The 13,708-nt window shown below is 41.3% G+C and overlaps 1 protein-coding gene across 1 annotated transcript; it reads right to left on the bottom strand.

Moving 5' to 3' along the window:
- Positions 1-323: 323 nt before the first annotated feature.
- On the bottom strand, positions 324-6,962 carry spry2 (sprouty RTK signaling antagonist 2). The gene is made up of 2 exons (XM_067986495.1): positions 6,874-6,962; positions 324-2,804 (listed from the first exon to the last, which is right to left on the bottom strand). Exon 2 carries the CDS (start codon positions 2,751-2,753, stop codon positions 1,788-1,790), a length of 966 nt encoding a protein of 321 aa, XP_067842596.1. The 5' UTR covers positions 2,754-2,804; positions 6,874-6,962; the 3' UTR covers positions 324-1,787.
- Positions 6,963-13,708: the final 6,746 nt, after the last annotated feature.

Raw genomic sequence — 13,708 nt, 5'->3', positions numbered from 1 at the left:
GCATCGAGATCCCAGTGTCTCTAGGCTATGGATCATAAAAAAATAGGTCAGTTTTCCCACCCCTAATCATTACTCAGTGACCCCTGTTGGAAAGTGCATCTCGCTGAGTGAGGACAGAATTCAGCACAGCTGTGATGTATCTCTGTACTTGAAGAGGTCACTGCCACTTATTGGTCCCAGCTTACTAAGGATAGTCACTTGGGCAAGATACCAGAGGACTGTTGCTGCCTGTGGAACAGTATCCAGTATGAGTCGCCCCCTTCAGGAAAAGACTAAGAGGAGAAAAGTCAGCAGGAAAAATTAAGGGGGCAGGAAAGACTGCATTCTCTAAACTAGTAGTGAATTTTAATTTATTCCATTTGTTGAGGTTTACAATTTCAATACCATGAGATTCCTGCTATACTGATGTTAATGTGTAACAATGCCCAGCCTTCATGCACCTTATCTAGCCAACAAAACAGTCCACAGCATTTTCCCTGTAGTATATGGCAGAGAATGGAGCACAAGAAAAAGTAATCTAGCTCTAACACTTTTATAAAACTGCAGATTGTGCTTATAACAAATGATGTGGAGACAAATGAGGGTGTAACAAATGAGGGTGGAGTGTCCTTAAATGTAGTAACATATATGTACAAAGCAGATACTTGAGAAACCTTTTCACATGTGGTTACCTAAAGTGAAAATATATTTGGATACTGAGGATGTACTGCTCATCTTACTGATTACTGCACAGAGGATTCAAACACACTTAGCGACAACTTCCTCTTGTACCATGGGAGTAAAAAGAGCAGAAAAGACAAAGTAGTACACAGTTTGATTTCAAAACGTTAATATATTTTCTATTTTATAGTGAACATATGCATCTGATTTGTATCACCCTCATTTTCAGTAACTATGACGTTCCCATTTTTTAAAAAAAGGGTGAATTTGTAAGATGCCTTTTAAAATAAATATTTTATAAAATAATAAAACTTCAAATAAATATTCTTTACACTAAACAATATGTTGAAAAATTAGAAAATAAAGACTGAATTTATGGTAACTGTACAATATACATGATAGGGGGTATCAAGAGTGATGTAATGGTGGATTTTGTACGGTGAAATATAGCCTAAACATACTGATCGACTGATTCACATTTGTCTGAATGTACAACATATTAGTATAATATTTTGTAAATCTGCCATTTATATGGCACCATTTTCACAGTCTTAATATTATTGTATATACAAAAATATAACAAATTAACTCTGGCAGCAAAAAAAGAGCAATTTGCTAATTTACATATTCTGCAAGAAGTATTCACATACAATACAGAAAGACCAGGGAGTGTCATTCAGTTACCTGTAGCTTTTGCTGTTTCAAAAACAATGGATATTGTGCATCCTGTTTGATCTCACTGATTGGATGTTTTCCATCCTCTTGTGTATCAGTTAAGAGAGATGGGGAAAACAGGGTCAACAGCGTTATCAGTGCAAACCACAACAGTCCTCCCAAACTCCAGGGAATTGCAGGGCCACTGTTACACACAAAAATAGATGGGTACGTCACGCTGGTCAACTAGAAGACAAGCCCAAGCACAATGGTAGATACCATTTTTAAAAAAAGACCATCTTAATGGCTGTAGATTGTGTGGGTTACGTCTATTAAGGCAGTCAGATAAAAGGTATCCAGCATTGTGCTCGGTGCTAGTATTGTAAATGCATTTCTTCTCCTCATACTACAAAATGTACAGAATAAAAGTGTTGAGAACCAGCACTAAAAATAGTACTCTCTCTCCTTTTCAGCTAGGAGGGCTTCTCAAGGTTCCGAGGAGGTAAGCTGGGAACCTTGCAGCAAACTGTGTTTGAATTTTTGCAACGGCACCCAGGACGGTTAATCCTATCGTAGCACCCCTGGCACAACTTAAGGCAGCCCTTGGCAGGCAGGTAACACCACAGGCAGGGCATAAAGAGGGACATAAGGCCCATGGCTGACCACCGGGCACAGCAATGCGACTGGCTGCAAGAGCACGGATTATCTGCGCAGCTGTCTTCGTCATCATAGTTCGAGCAGTGGTAAAAGACACCCTTCACAAAGCAGACGCAGGTCCCATACTCCACCGCATTCTGTGCCGAGCAGAGGCACCGCTTGTCACAAAGCCAATAGGAAGGTAGAGTCCTTGGATAAGTGCATTCCTCACACTTACACTTCCCACAGTCTTCACATCGGTAGATGTGTTTGCCCAATTCTTCTTTCCCGAGAGGCTTCAGTTCATCAGATTTAAATTCCGGTTTGGGCTGTACCCTGATTATCCAATCAGAGACATGGCCAGGTGGTGAGGAGGAAGGTCCCAGAAGCCTCTGGTCAGAAGATGTACTACTTGTACTTGTCCTTGTGCTACTCCGAGAACCTGTACTCACAGTGCTAGTAGACCGAGTTAAAGGCGTCCTCGATGAAGAATGCATGTGATGATGCTGACTGCGGTTGTTAAACCGCTGATGCTCTTGGTCGCTATTTAATCCAGACATCCTCTCATTTTTATGCTGCGAAGGTGGTCGGTGCATGGACTTGCTCCCAGGCCTTGGAGCAACAGTAGGTCCCTCTGTGTACTCATTAGTGGCTCTTATAATTCTGATCTGATCGAGCGACAACACTTGAACCTGCTGTGGCTGTACATCCCTGGGGTCAGGTTCCACGTGTTGCCTTCCACTGTCACGCAGCAACTGTAGCAGGGCTGGAGAACCACTGCCATTTTGAGTTCGCGTATCCATCTGTACACTGAAGAGTGATCACTCCAGCAGGCTTAGAACACATCTGAAGTCCTGTCATAAAACAGAGGGGAAAGAAATTGTCATTCAGAGCAGTTTATGCAAAAACAAAAAACATGAAATCCTTTTGTCATTATTTGTGCACCAAGATTAAAAATAAGCAATAGATATTTTCATCCTTGCATGCAGCTGGGCATGTTGTGACATTTCTATATTTTCCCTTCAGCAAGTTCATGATTCTCCTCCCCCCCCCACCTTATGAACAACAAGCACCATTGATTTACTGGATTTTTGTTTCTTAAAATCATTGACACTCAGTATGAAGAGAGGGAAACAGCCAAAACCAGCCCAGGCAATGAATGCCAAAAAAAATTAGTTGCCTTCCAACTCAAAGGTTACTACAAATTTTTCAGTTTACAGGCACTTTAAAACTTTCAACCGGTTGTTCAAATAAACGTATTTTGGGATCAAATATGAAGTGCTACTATCAAAATTATAAACTTTACATGCTGTGCACATTTTCATTTTTTTTTCCATTTTGATAGTTGGATATAGAGGCAGTAATAAAAATGTTAATGGATGGTTCTCAGTCTGAAGTTCTGTAAGAAAGCAGCCTGGCTCTCTACTCAAAGGAATTGACCAAAATGTTCTTCATGCTTAATGCAATTCCAGTGTGCTGAGTTTGGTACTCTACCAGAGCTAATTAAAAACACAACTCCTGTAGAACAGAACCGTGACAGCACCACAGCAAACAAGATCTAGCGCAATAGATATCTGTAGTAGTTCAGAGATTTTTAAAAAAAAACAAGTCAAGAAGGATACAATCTAGCCTACAACGCACAATAACTGGAGGAAAGTAAGCAGGGTTCTCTGTCATGGGAATCACTGACAAGTGGCACTGAGCTTTTACAGTGTAGATTTTAACACTTAAGCATTCTACTTTCTCCCAGCACCTCCTCCTGTGAACAGCCAAAATGCTTGACCTGAGCTGCTGGGGTTCTACCTCATACATGCCCCTAACTGCCCCTCTGACTCACTGCTGACTTCAGCAATTTCCCTGCAGGCCTCAGACCACATATTGGACTGTGTGAAGTCATTCCCAGTCCTAGAGGGAACCCCTACTGCTATTTGGATGCTGAACTTTACTACAGGTATGTGCACCAGTTTGTAGTGTATGATAATTGGAGGGAAATGAAGAGGGGAGAAAATATTTGCATGTGGCAACATACACAGGGAAAAGTATCAAAGAGGAAACAAAGTTTCCTTTTATAGATCATCATTCAGTGAAACAAACAGGAAATTAGCTTGGGAACTAAATGCAACTGCCAAAACTTTTCTGCTGCAGTCATTTTAGCTGCTGCTTGCACTGCACCGTAACTTTTTGTGGTAAGCACTGCACATTTTGCTGCTTGTTAGCATTTCTATTTCTAGGTTCTGCCAGAAGTTTTTAATCAATGAACTATTAAAACTATACGTTTAGCTTCATCCCCTCCATAAATAAAATAGCTTGAAATATGAGCCCTAAAAATTTAAAGGAATAAAAAGTGTAAAAATGACAAAACAAAATTCAACAGAAGTTAAGCCATAAAATAAACGGAAAGGGCTGAAACAGCAAAATAAACTTGGACTGTATTCCTTAAAATGTTAATTGGGACTTTCAGAAACCAGGGCAGGGGGTCTTGAGCTGCTGAAATGTTTGGCCACGTACTATAAAGTTGTGAACGTACAACGCAGAACATGGACACAAATTACATTGGGTCGATCTTTGCAGAATTTTAATATCCAATTGACTCCTGTTCAGAAATGACATCTTTTCTGAACACTGTGTTTCTCGTGAACATACTCAAGTGCCATTCCGCTTAATGCCCTCATTTTAAGGATTGGGGGGGGGGGGGGGGTGGAGAAGAGGAGAGAGGAGAAAACACGTTTAATGGCTCGAGATTTAACTTGGGAGACCATCCCCAAGCAATACATTCTTATCGCACTCATCTTTATCAAAATCTGCCATCAACGTCAAACTCTGAACAATATGTATATTGTGGGTGAGGTTTTATGCACGGATCATTCACCATGAAAAGAAAATCGTGACAACTTCCATATGCAACTAGTGCAGAGAGGAGGCTGCAAATGGGATTACAATCCGCCACTTGCGCCAACTCACCTCGACTTCAGTTCTCTTGACTTGGGTGAAGTTTGGAAAAAAAAATCTTGAAACACAATTTTTTCTTTTTGGTTCGGCCCGACTTCCTTCCCTTTTCCTCTTCATAATACATAACATCAAACACGTGGAAACTTTGAGCAGGACCCGCTCCTTTTGCAAACATGCAACCGGATAAGGGGTTGGTCGGTCGGCTAGGCGGAGGGGAGGAGAGAGGTGGGGGGGGTAAACTCTGGCGCCGAGCGGGTCTCCAACTCCAATCGCAGTCGGAACTTCTGGACAAGACGATTTTCTCTCCCCATTCAGCGCGTTTCTTACCGAGCGGATTATTCTTTTTGGGGGGGGGGGGGGCGGGGGGGGGTTTGCGCAGTGTGACCGGGCAGAGGGTCGCTGTATAAATCCACACTCCCTCTACATTATCGGGCGGGGCATCGCACGTTCAAAACCGCTTCCGAAACGGGATTTTAAGGTTATTACTGTGTGAAAACAACATTCAACCACGATTTTCCATATACTTAGATCCTGTTTAAATGCAACGGTATCAACTCCTGGTGTCAACTCTTAGCGCACTTCTCAACTTCACACTCTATATATATACACACACACACACACGCCGTCCCGTCAATATATTTATTTTTAAAGAAAAATCTGGAACCCATGAAGTAAATTCAATCACAATATCCCATCTTGTCAAGAGTTTCAATGCATTTCCTCTGAAGTATGCCTTTCACTGCAGTCAAATCAAACGGAGTGCAAAAATAAAACCACTCGGAAGAAAGTGCAGCAATGTTTTCAAACTGAGGAGAGGGGGAAAAAAAAACTTCCAAACATATCCCGGCTCTACGCCCCCCTCAACCATCCAGTACAATGGCGCGGAGTTGGGTGCTATCAACTTTATTCTGTTTATTGTTTTACAAATTGGCCATCTCGGAATTAAAAAAATGATTAACCCTGTTGAGCCAGTTAATGTACATATAAATGTGTAATTGCGTTTGAGGTTCTAGGCATGGAAGTTTTTGAAGACATCGGCTTTAAGGCAAGTTTTCCGATCCAACCCGTCCAATGCCTTTAGAGTGCCCCCCTCCGTGCCTTCTATAAGAGTGCCCCCCTCCGTGCCTTCTATAAGAGTGCCCCCCTCCGTGCCTTCTATAAGAGTGCCCCCCTCCGTGCCTTCTATAAGAGTGCCCCCCCAATGCCTTCTATAAGAGTGCCCCCCCAATGCCTTCTATAAGAGTGCCCCCCCAATGCCTTCTATAAGAGTGCCCCCTCCATGCCTTCTATAAGAGTGCCCCCCTCCATGCCTTCTATAAGAGTGCCCCCCTCCATGCCTTCTATAAGAGTGCCCCCCCAATGCCTTCTATAAGAGTGCCCCCCCAATGCCTTCTATAAGAGTGCCCCCCCATGCCTTCTATAAGAGTGCCCCCCCAATGCCTTCTATAAGAGTGCCCCCCCCAATGCCTTCTATAAGAGTGCCCCCCCCAATGCCTTCTATAAGAGTGCCCCCCCCAATGCCTTCTATAAGAGTGCCCCCCCCAATGCCTTCTATAAGAGTGCCCCCCCCAATGCCTTCTATAAGAGTGCCCCCCCCAATGCCTTCTATAAGAGTGCCCCCCCCAATGCCTTCTATAAGAGTGCCCCCCCCAATGCCTTCTATAAGAGTGCCCCCCCCAATGCCTTCTATAAGAGTGCCCCCCCCAATGCCTTCTATAAGAGTGCCCCCCCCAATGCCTTCTATAAGAGTGCCCCCCCCAATGCCTTCTATAAGAGTGCCCCCCCCAATGCCTTCTATAAGAGTGCCCCCCCCATGCCTTCTATAAGAGTGCCCCCCTCCATGCCTTCTATAAGAGTGCCCCCCCAATGCCTTCTATAAGAGTGCCCCCCCCCAATGCCTTCTATAAGAGTGCCCCCCCCCCCCACCAATGCCTTCTCTTCATACAAGAGTTAAAAGTTTTTTCTTCAACTCACCGTGGTCGCGGCGCTCCACTAACTCCTCTCCCTCGGTTTATGTGTGCGTTTAGAACCAAAAGCTCCACAAAAAAAAGACGCCGATCCAAATTCCAGCGAAGATCAGTCCCGGCTATCAGTAAAAGCATCCAACGGAGGCGGGGGGTCGAGGGGAGGGGAGGAGGAGGGGGGGTGGGGGGAAAGAGAGAAGCAACAAGATCACAGCAGCAGATCGATCACCAGTCTTAGGTTTTTTTTTGATTTTTTTTTGTGGGGGGGGGGGAATAAAAATCCTTTTTTTTTCTGAATGAAGCCAGCGGACACGAGGGCGATCGCACACACACGCACTCACTCACTCTACTCAGCTATGGAAAAAAATGTCAATGTAGCAACTTTGCAGAAGGAAATCAGGCTCTTGGTCTCATTCACAAGTGGCTCTTTCCTTGCAAATGGTTGCAGTGTCGTTGCTCTTCCGCCGCCCCGATCCTTCCGACAAACGTGAAGTTTGCAGAGTGTTTTAAAGAAGCAGATTTGCCCGAGCTGCTATTAAGTTTTCCAGAGGTAGCTGATGGGTAAATGGCGTCATCTGCGTGGGATCGAATAGAGCATTTGTTGTCCCAGAGGATATATTGCATCCGGTCTCTGCTGATTGGTTCTGGGCTCAAATTCATTAGAGTGAGTGAGTGAGAGAAACAGAGAGGGGAGGAGGGGGAGGAGGAGAGGGAGAGAATATTCAATGTGTGCCAGGAATAAGAGACTCGCACTGCTCCAACATGCAGTACAAAACAGACCTCTTTTAAATTGCAATCTACATATTAGTCTCCAGTTTTTAACCTACCACTATAGTTATCAATTTTTTAAAAATGGCTTACTGAGACTCCATAATATCTGAATATCAATAACCTGCTCTAGAATCTAGGCCAAATCTGAATTTTAATATACACAGAGTAGAATTTTCCAGTAATCAACCATAAATTGTTTTTCAATACCCTTGCAATTGTTAACTCTTCAGTGTGAATGCAATTCTGCATCAGCACTGCCAGTAAACACCCACGCTCACCACTGCAATAAACTGGGCAAACTTTATGGGAGTTATCTGATAACTGTTAACTCCCTTCTTCAAGGCAAGATTTTAAACTCAGTAGTTATAAACCACTTGCTTTTTCTGACATTGTGTAGACCCCTTGATTACTTACCTGTTTGGTAACTCAACAACCGCTTGCGTTTATCTTGCTCTCCTCACAAAAAAAGAATATGCCTCACAGCACTTAACAGGGGGGGACGGTGGACGCCAATTAGATAAAAGGAGGAACATTTGCTGGGGCAGGGGTAGGGAGACCAAGGAACCGGTCAAAGAGAAGGATTTTTAGGAGGATAGAAGGCTGCAAACAAATGGTTTTGGAAGAGAATTCCAGAGGACAGGTGCATAGTGACTAAAAGACTGCCCTCTGATGGTGGAGTGGAGAGAATGTGAAACGAGCAGTAATCTGGAGTCACAAGTCTGGATTCTGGAAGCTATATAGATTGATATATGACTCGAGAAGATCATTCAGATAAAGTGGAACAAGGCCATGGAGAGATTCGACAAGGTCTTGAGATGGATTCACTGGGACTTAGGGAACCAGTGCAGCTCTGCAGGGAAAGGGGTGGTAACTTTGAATGCAGAGTTTTAAATAAGCTTACGTTTTTGAAGGGTGGCAAGGAGGCCATTGTCAGAAAAGTCAATCCTTGAGATGATGAATGCGTGGTGGGGGTGATATAATGGCATAAACAGGCAATATTTCAGGAGAGGAAGAAAGCGGTCTCAGCACCGGACTAGATATGTGGTAAGATGACCATCTCAGGCTCAAGTACAATAGTGAGTTTATGCACTTGCAGATTTAGCCTGAGAGGGCAACTAAGCAGGTTGATGCAGTTGGGGGGCTAGAAGCACACAGGTGCTACTAGGAGCTGAAAAGGATGGCTTTGATTTTTGTTGATGTTCAGCTAAAGGAATTCAACTCATGCAGGACTTGATGTGAGATAAGCATTCTAAAAGGTATTTTTGGTCCCAACAAACCCCCCCCCCCCACTCCCATTGCGCAAGTTTTTTTCGCCCTCTTCCCCTTTCCCTTCCTTTCCCACTATCTTCACTCTCCTCTCCAACTGTCTTTTTCCTCCTCTTCCAGTCAGCTTCTCCTTTCCATCTTGCCCCTTGCCTCTTCTCTCCCTCTCCTATCACCCTCCCCTTCCTATTTGCCTGATTCTCCTCCCCACTCCCCCAAATTGGTACCATAACACCCCACAGTCTAACCTTGCTTGATCTGAAAAAATTCAAATTTATTTTGACTACCCATGTGCAATGTCATGGGCGATTGACTGGTATCTTTAGTTTTTACATCACTGTAAGTTATTAACCTGCCATCACTGTCATGACACTTATACTACACTCAGTACATTCATTGCAAAGCAGGAAAAAGGGTGAATAAAAATATAATTCCTTCAAAAATGGACATTATAAGCATTAACAAATAGTTTAAAGTAGCTCCCCTTAAGGATTAGTGGGCAAATGCACCACATGGTATGGCACTGAACCATACAGAACGGACATCGAGGTTCAATTCCTGGTCCTTGCATAATTAGTTGACCTCAGCCAGGCAAAGGTGGGCTGCTACAAATGGCTTCAATAGTTTACCATGAGAAACATGAGACACAGTTCCCCATTCCCGATCGCTATCCAAGGCTTCCTGCTGGAAAGTGTGTAAGTTCGTTGAGGGTAGGATCAAACTCAGCTAGAGTACTCTTCATATTCATATATCTTGCCAACACTACTGTCTAGGTTCACACATGAAGAATGGCCACTTGAGCATGGTACTGGAGGCCTGCTGGTACCCAGCAAACAGTACTCCAGCATGATTCAACATCTTCCCAGAGCGGAGGGATGGAAAGGGATGAGATTTTAAAAAACTAGCAAAAAACCCAAATAGCTGGTATTGAACAGATAAACGTGATTTGAATTATGTACAGCTAATAGTGGAAAAATATTCTCTCTTCCATTTTACAACTTATGTCTTCAGAAGTGCATAATTGATTTACTAATAAATCACTGCAAGACATTTATCACATATGTAAGCATAAGGTACACTTATTTTAAAAAATAGAACCGGTTTCCAACAACTTGATCCATTCTTTTATTTTAGCGTTGGCCAGGAAAAACATGGTGATTGTAAGCCATTTGTTCAGGTTTTTTCCAAGAATTTGCCTCTTTAGCTCTTAGCACTTAACAAAATGCAGTTTCCTTCAGCCAGGAGGTTGTAGACTACTAAATGGCAACCTATAAAATGCTGCTTCCTTATCACTCAATAGTGGGCATCCTTAACAGGATGAGCTAATTAGGTCAGTTCCCTCCGTGAAATGGATCACCACATGTTAATAATAGTTCATTCACTCTTTACCTTAAAAAATGGTGTTTTTGGAATACCTGTGGACACTGATTATTATATAATAAATATTGGGAACATTGGTTGTTGTACGTTCTGTGTATTATGTAACAGAGATCAAGTTATTATAAATACAAATACTAATTCAATTAAGGAAGACATACATAAAGCCAGATTCCTAAAAAATATACCTAATTAGACTTGAAGGGAAAATAAAATACTTAACCACATTAAAAAATTTTAAATCAAGGTCAGTTGTGAAAATAACTAACACTTGTGTATAGAAATGGCTGTGATAAATGTCTATGATATAACGATGACAAAGTAACAACTGATTTTCTTGTGCTACAAATATTATACTCATTGAAATGAAATTTTCTTCAGTTAAACGCATGCTCCTACTGTTAGAAGCAGAATAACTCATGGTTAATAATGACAGGTGATAGACAATTTCACTCTGGAGGTTGACCACAACCCACTTATGACTTCATCACTCATGAATGCATCTCACTTGGGGAGATATTTATCACTTTGTACTGTTGGCCATAGCAAATATATTTACGTCCATATTAAATCTAACCAATTAGCTATCTTAATGCTCTGGAAATTCTGTCTTTAAGTGTTAGAGGATTGTTTGATGAAGTTGTTGAAAACAAATGATGATTGTTACTTTTTCTGTAGAACATGCTGTAAGTATAGCTTAATAAATTGTGAGCATAAAATAAAAAATATGTATATTTTGAAACTTTGCAATAGGATGCCACTTCATCTAGCTGCCTGTCACCAAATTGATGATGCTTAGTGCATGTGGATTGGAATGACAAACGGTCCTAAGATTGAATACTGCAACCATTGTATGAGGAAGGTATGCACTTGGCTGCTTGTGCTAGCAGGCTGTCCATAATTTAAGACCTTTTATGGACTGATTTTTTTTTTGTTGCATTAATACATGCACAGCATGCCCTCTAGTTATTTCATTTGCATAACATACATCACTTTACATCCCATGTGTGGTAGTTGATGCAATGTATTGTTGGATTATGTCAATCAATTTTTGGATTTGGGTTGCTCATTTGTCACAACCTAATCTTCATTTTGTTCAAATTTGCCCAACCCAATCAGATGGTGCATTTCAATTCAAGACAGAAGCTAATTTACATTTGATCCGGATTCACTGTATTTGAATAATTCCATATTTATACTGAGATCTAGACCTATAATTCTCAGCATTTGAATCTAATTTAATGGGACTGGTTATTTATTCTAGTGAGCAGCTCCGCTAAATATTTGTAATTTTAAAAACAATTCTGTACATGTATTTGTATACTATAGAGGTGCATACATTAGATGTTAAATGCATAATTTTAAAAATCCTATTTCTAGGCATTGACGAGCAGGTGGGAAACGTAAAGTTTAAGTCACAGGCATTGGTATGGAGGTGTTAAATGTTAACAAAGAGTATGGCATTTGGGTAGTTGGGCCACCAATTAGTCTTCTGCTAGTTTATATTGTATCATGTAATGAGGTTGTCCGCAAAACTGATTCAGATATTGCACTTTGAAAATTAAGGATACTAGCAGAGGTCTGATACTGTCAAAAGTAAAGCCACTTTTGATCTCTCTTTACTACTGTCAGTGGGTATGACATGAGGTGAGAAGTGGAGCAGAACCACATTTAGCTTGAAGTTCCCTCCTATAATTCCCATTGGTTTACTTTGACTGGGGCTCCCTGATGGTTCAGTTTGTTAATGAATTACCTGGAAGATAGACCCAGAAGATTCCAGGTTTGATCCTTGGTCTGAGCTGAGATAATAGATTTCAGCTGGGGCAGCAGCGGGGATATTATAATTGTTTTGAATGTCTCTGGGTGATGGTGAGAAAAACATCAAACTCTGGTCACATTTACTATGCAGTGACCCCTGTTGGAAAGTATATGTGTGGGAATGTCAGATAAGGATAGTTTCAAGCTTTGCTGAGATGCTCCCCCATGACCAAATTGCCTGCTGATACTACATAGATTCACTCAAAAAGTATGGCCCCTTAGATGATGGCACTCATAGGAATGTACCCCAGTCATAGACTTGAAAAGAACAGGGGAATAAAAGGAGAAAACCCTTTGGTAGTTCCAATAAATCATTCAGAAGTTCAACAATATTTGCACTTAGTTCTGTATGATTGAGCTCTGATGCACATTTTCCAAGATGATATGAATTTTAATATGTGTGCATTCTGGCACTCACATTGAGAGGTTCCAGAATGCATATCAGTGAAGTAGCAATCCATGTTGATGAGTAAGATAGCCTGTCTCTCAAAAATAAAAAAATAACATTTAGTTTTACAAAATAATTTTCACAAGCAGCTTATAGAAAAAAAATGCTTAAGATGGGGACAATTGTAATGTTGACCTTATTTGTGAAAATTCCAAACTGTATTATCCTCACGTTGGACAGTATTAGTCCTCATTTTAAGTCAAAGTTTATGTGACTGGGTAGGACCCATCAAAAGCAATAATTTGAATATTAAATTTGGATTGGAGTATAATACATAATTATCTGTTCTGTCAGAATGGTACATTTTCTGCTTTTATTCCAAAAGTCAATTGAAAAAACCTACAAAAACATACATTTCCTTATAAGGTTGTCCTGCTAATGCTAAGTGCACACATGCAAAATTACATTTACATGAATGTGGAAACTAATATTTGGCTAAGTAAATCCACAATAAACACACTCAAGCTTTAGTCACAAAAGCAATTATGTGCACGTCTTTTACATAACTGCCTGAAATTGAGTTGGATTTCTAACAATTCACTCTGTGTGAGTTTGGTACTACTCTATTTATTACACAACACAATCCAGTATATGTTAGCTGCTACATACTCACTGCTAAGCACATGGGACCATCAAAGTTTACAGCACAGAAGGAGGTCATTTGGCCAACTGTGTCAGTGCTAGATTTTTGCTAGAGCAATGCAAAACTTACTCTGCTGCCTGGCTCTCTCCCCACAGCCCTGTAGCTTCCTCTGCTTCAAATAATCAGTTTTCCCTTAAAAAATGCAATGCCTCTGACTCAGCTACTCCCTTTGACAAAGCATTCTACGTTCCGGAAAAAAACGGGGAAAAAAACACGAGAGTCCTTTGACAGCAAAAAGTTTTTTGAATATTGGATCTTTTCCCACTCTTTATTCATGTAGCCTTTACTAATACTGCACTATTTTATTTATTCATTTATGTTTTGCAGGCCTATCTAGGTTGTTACATGATCCACTTTACAGCACACATTTGTTTCCATTGGCAAAACATGGAAGTGCAAGAGGGAAGGAAAAATGCACCTTGCCTCAGGCAGGATGACTGTTGAATGTGCAGTCTGGGTCCCATTGTTTTGAATGGTAGATAGGAAGAACCAGTGGAATCCAATTCCAAGTAAAATGCTGTAATG

The sequence above is a fragment of the Heptranchias perlo genome, chromosome 6, assembly GCF_035084215.1.
Source record: "Heptranchias perlo isolate sHepPer1 chromosome 6, sHepPer1.hap1, whole genome shotgun sequence".
NCBI lineage: Eukaryota > Metazoa > Chordata > Chondrichthyes > Hexanchiformes > Hexanchidae > Heptranchias > Heptranchias perlo.
Note: the sequence above shows the minus strand (reverse complement) of the source record. Positions and strands in the feature narration are given on the sequence as shown.

Excerpts from the sequence above, each read along its gene's own strand:
- spry2 (XM_067986495.1), bottom strand. The coding sequence starts at position 2,753 with ATGGATACGCGAACTCAAAATGGCAGTGGTTCTCCAGCCCTGCTACAG.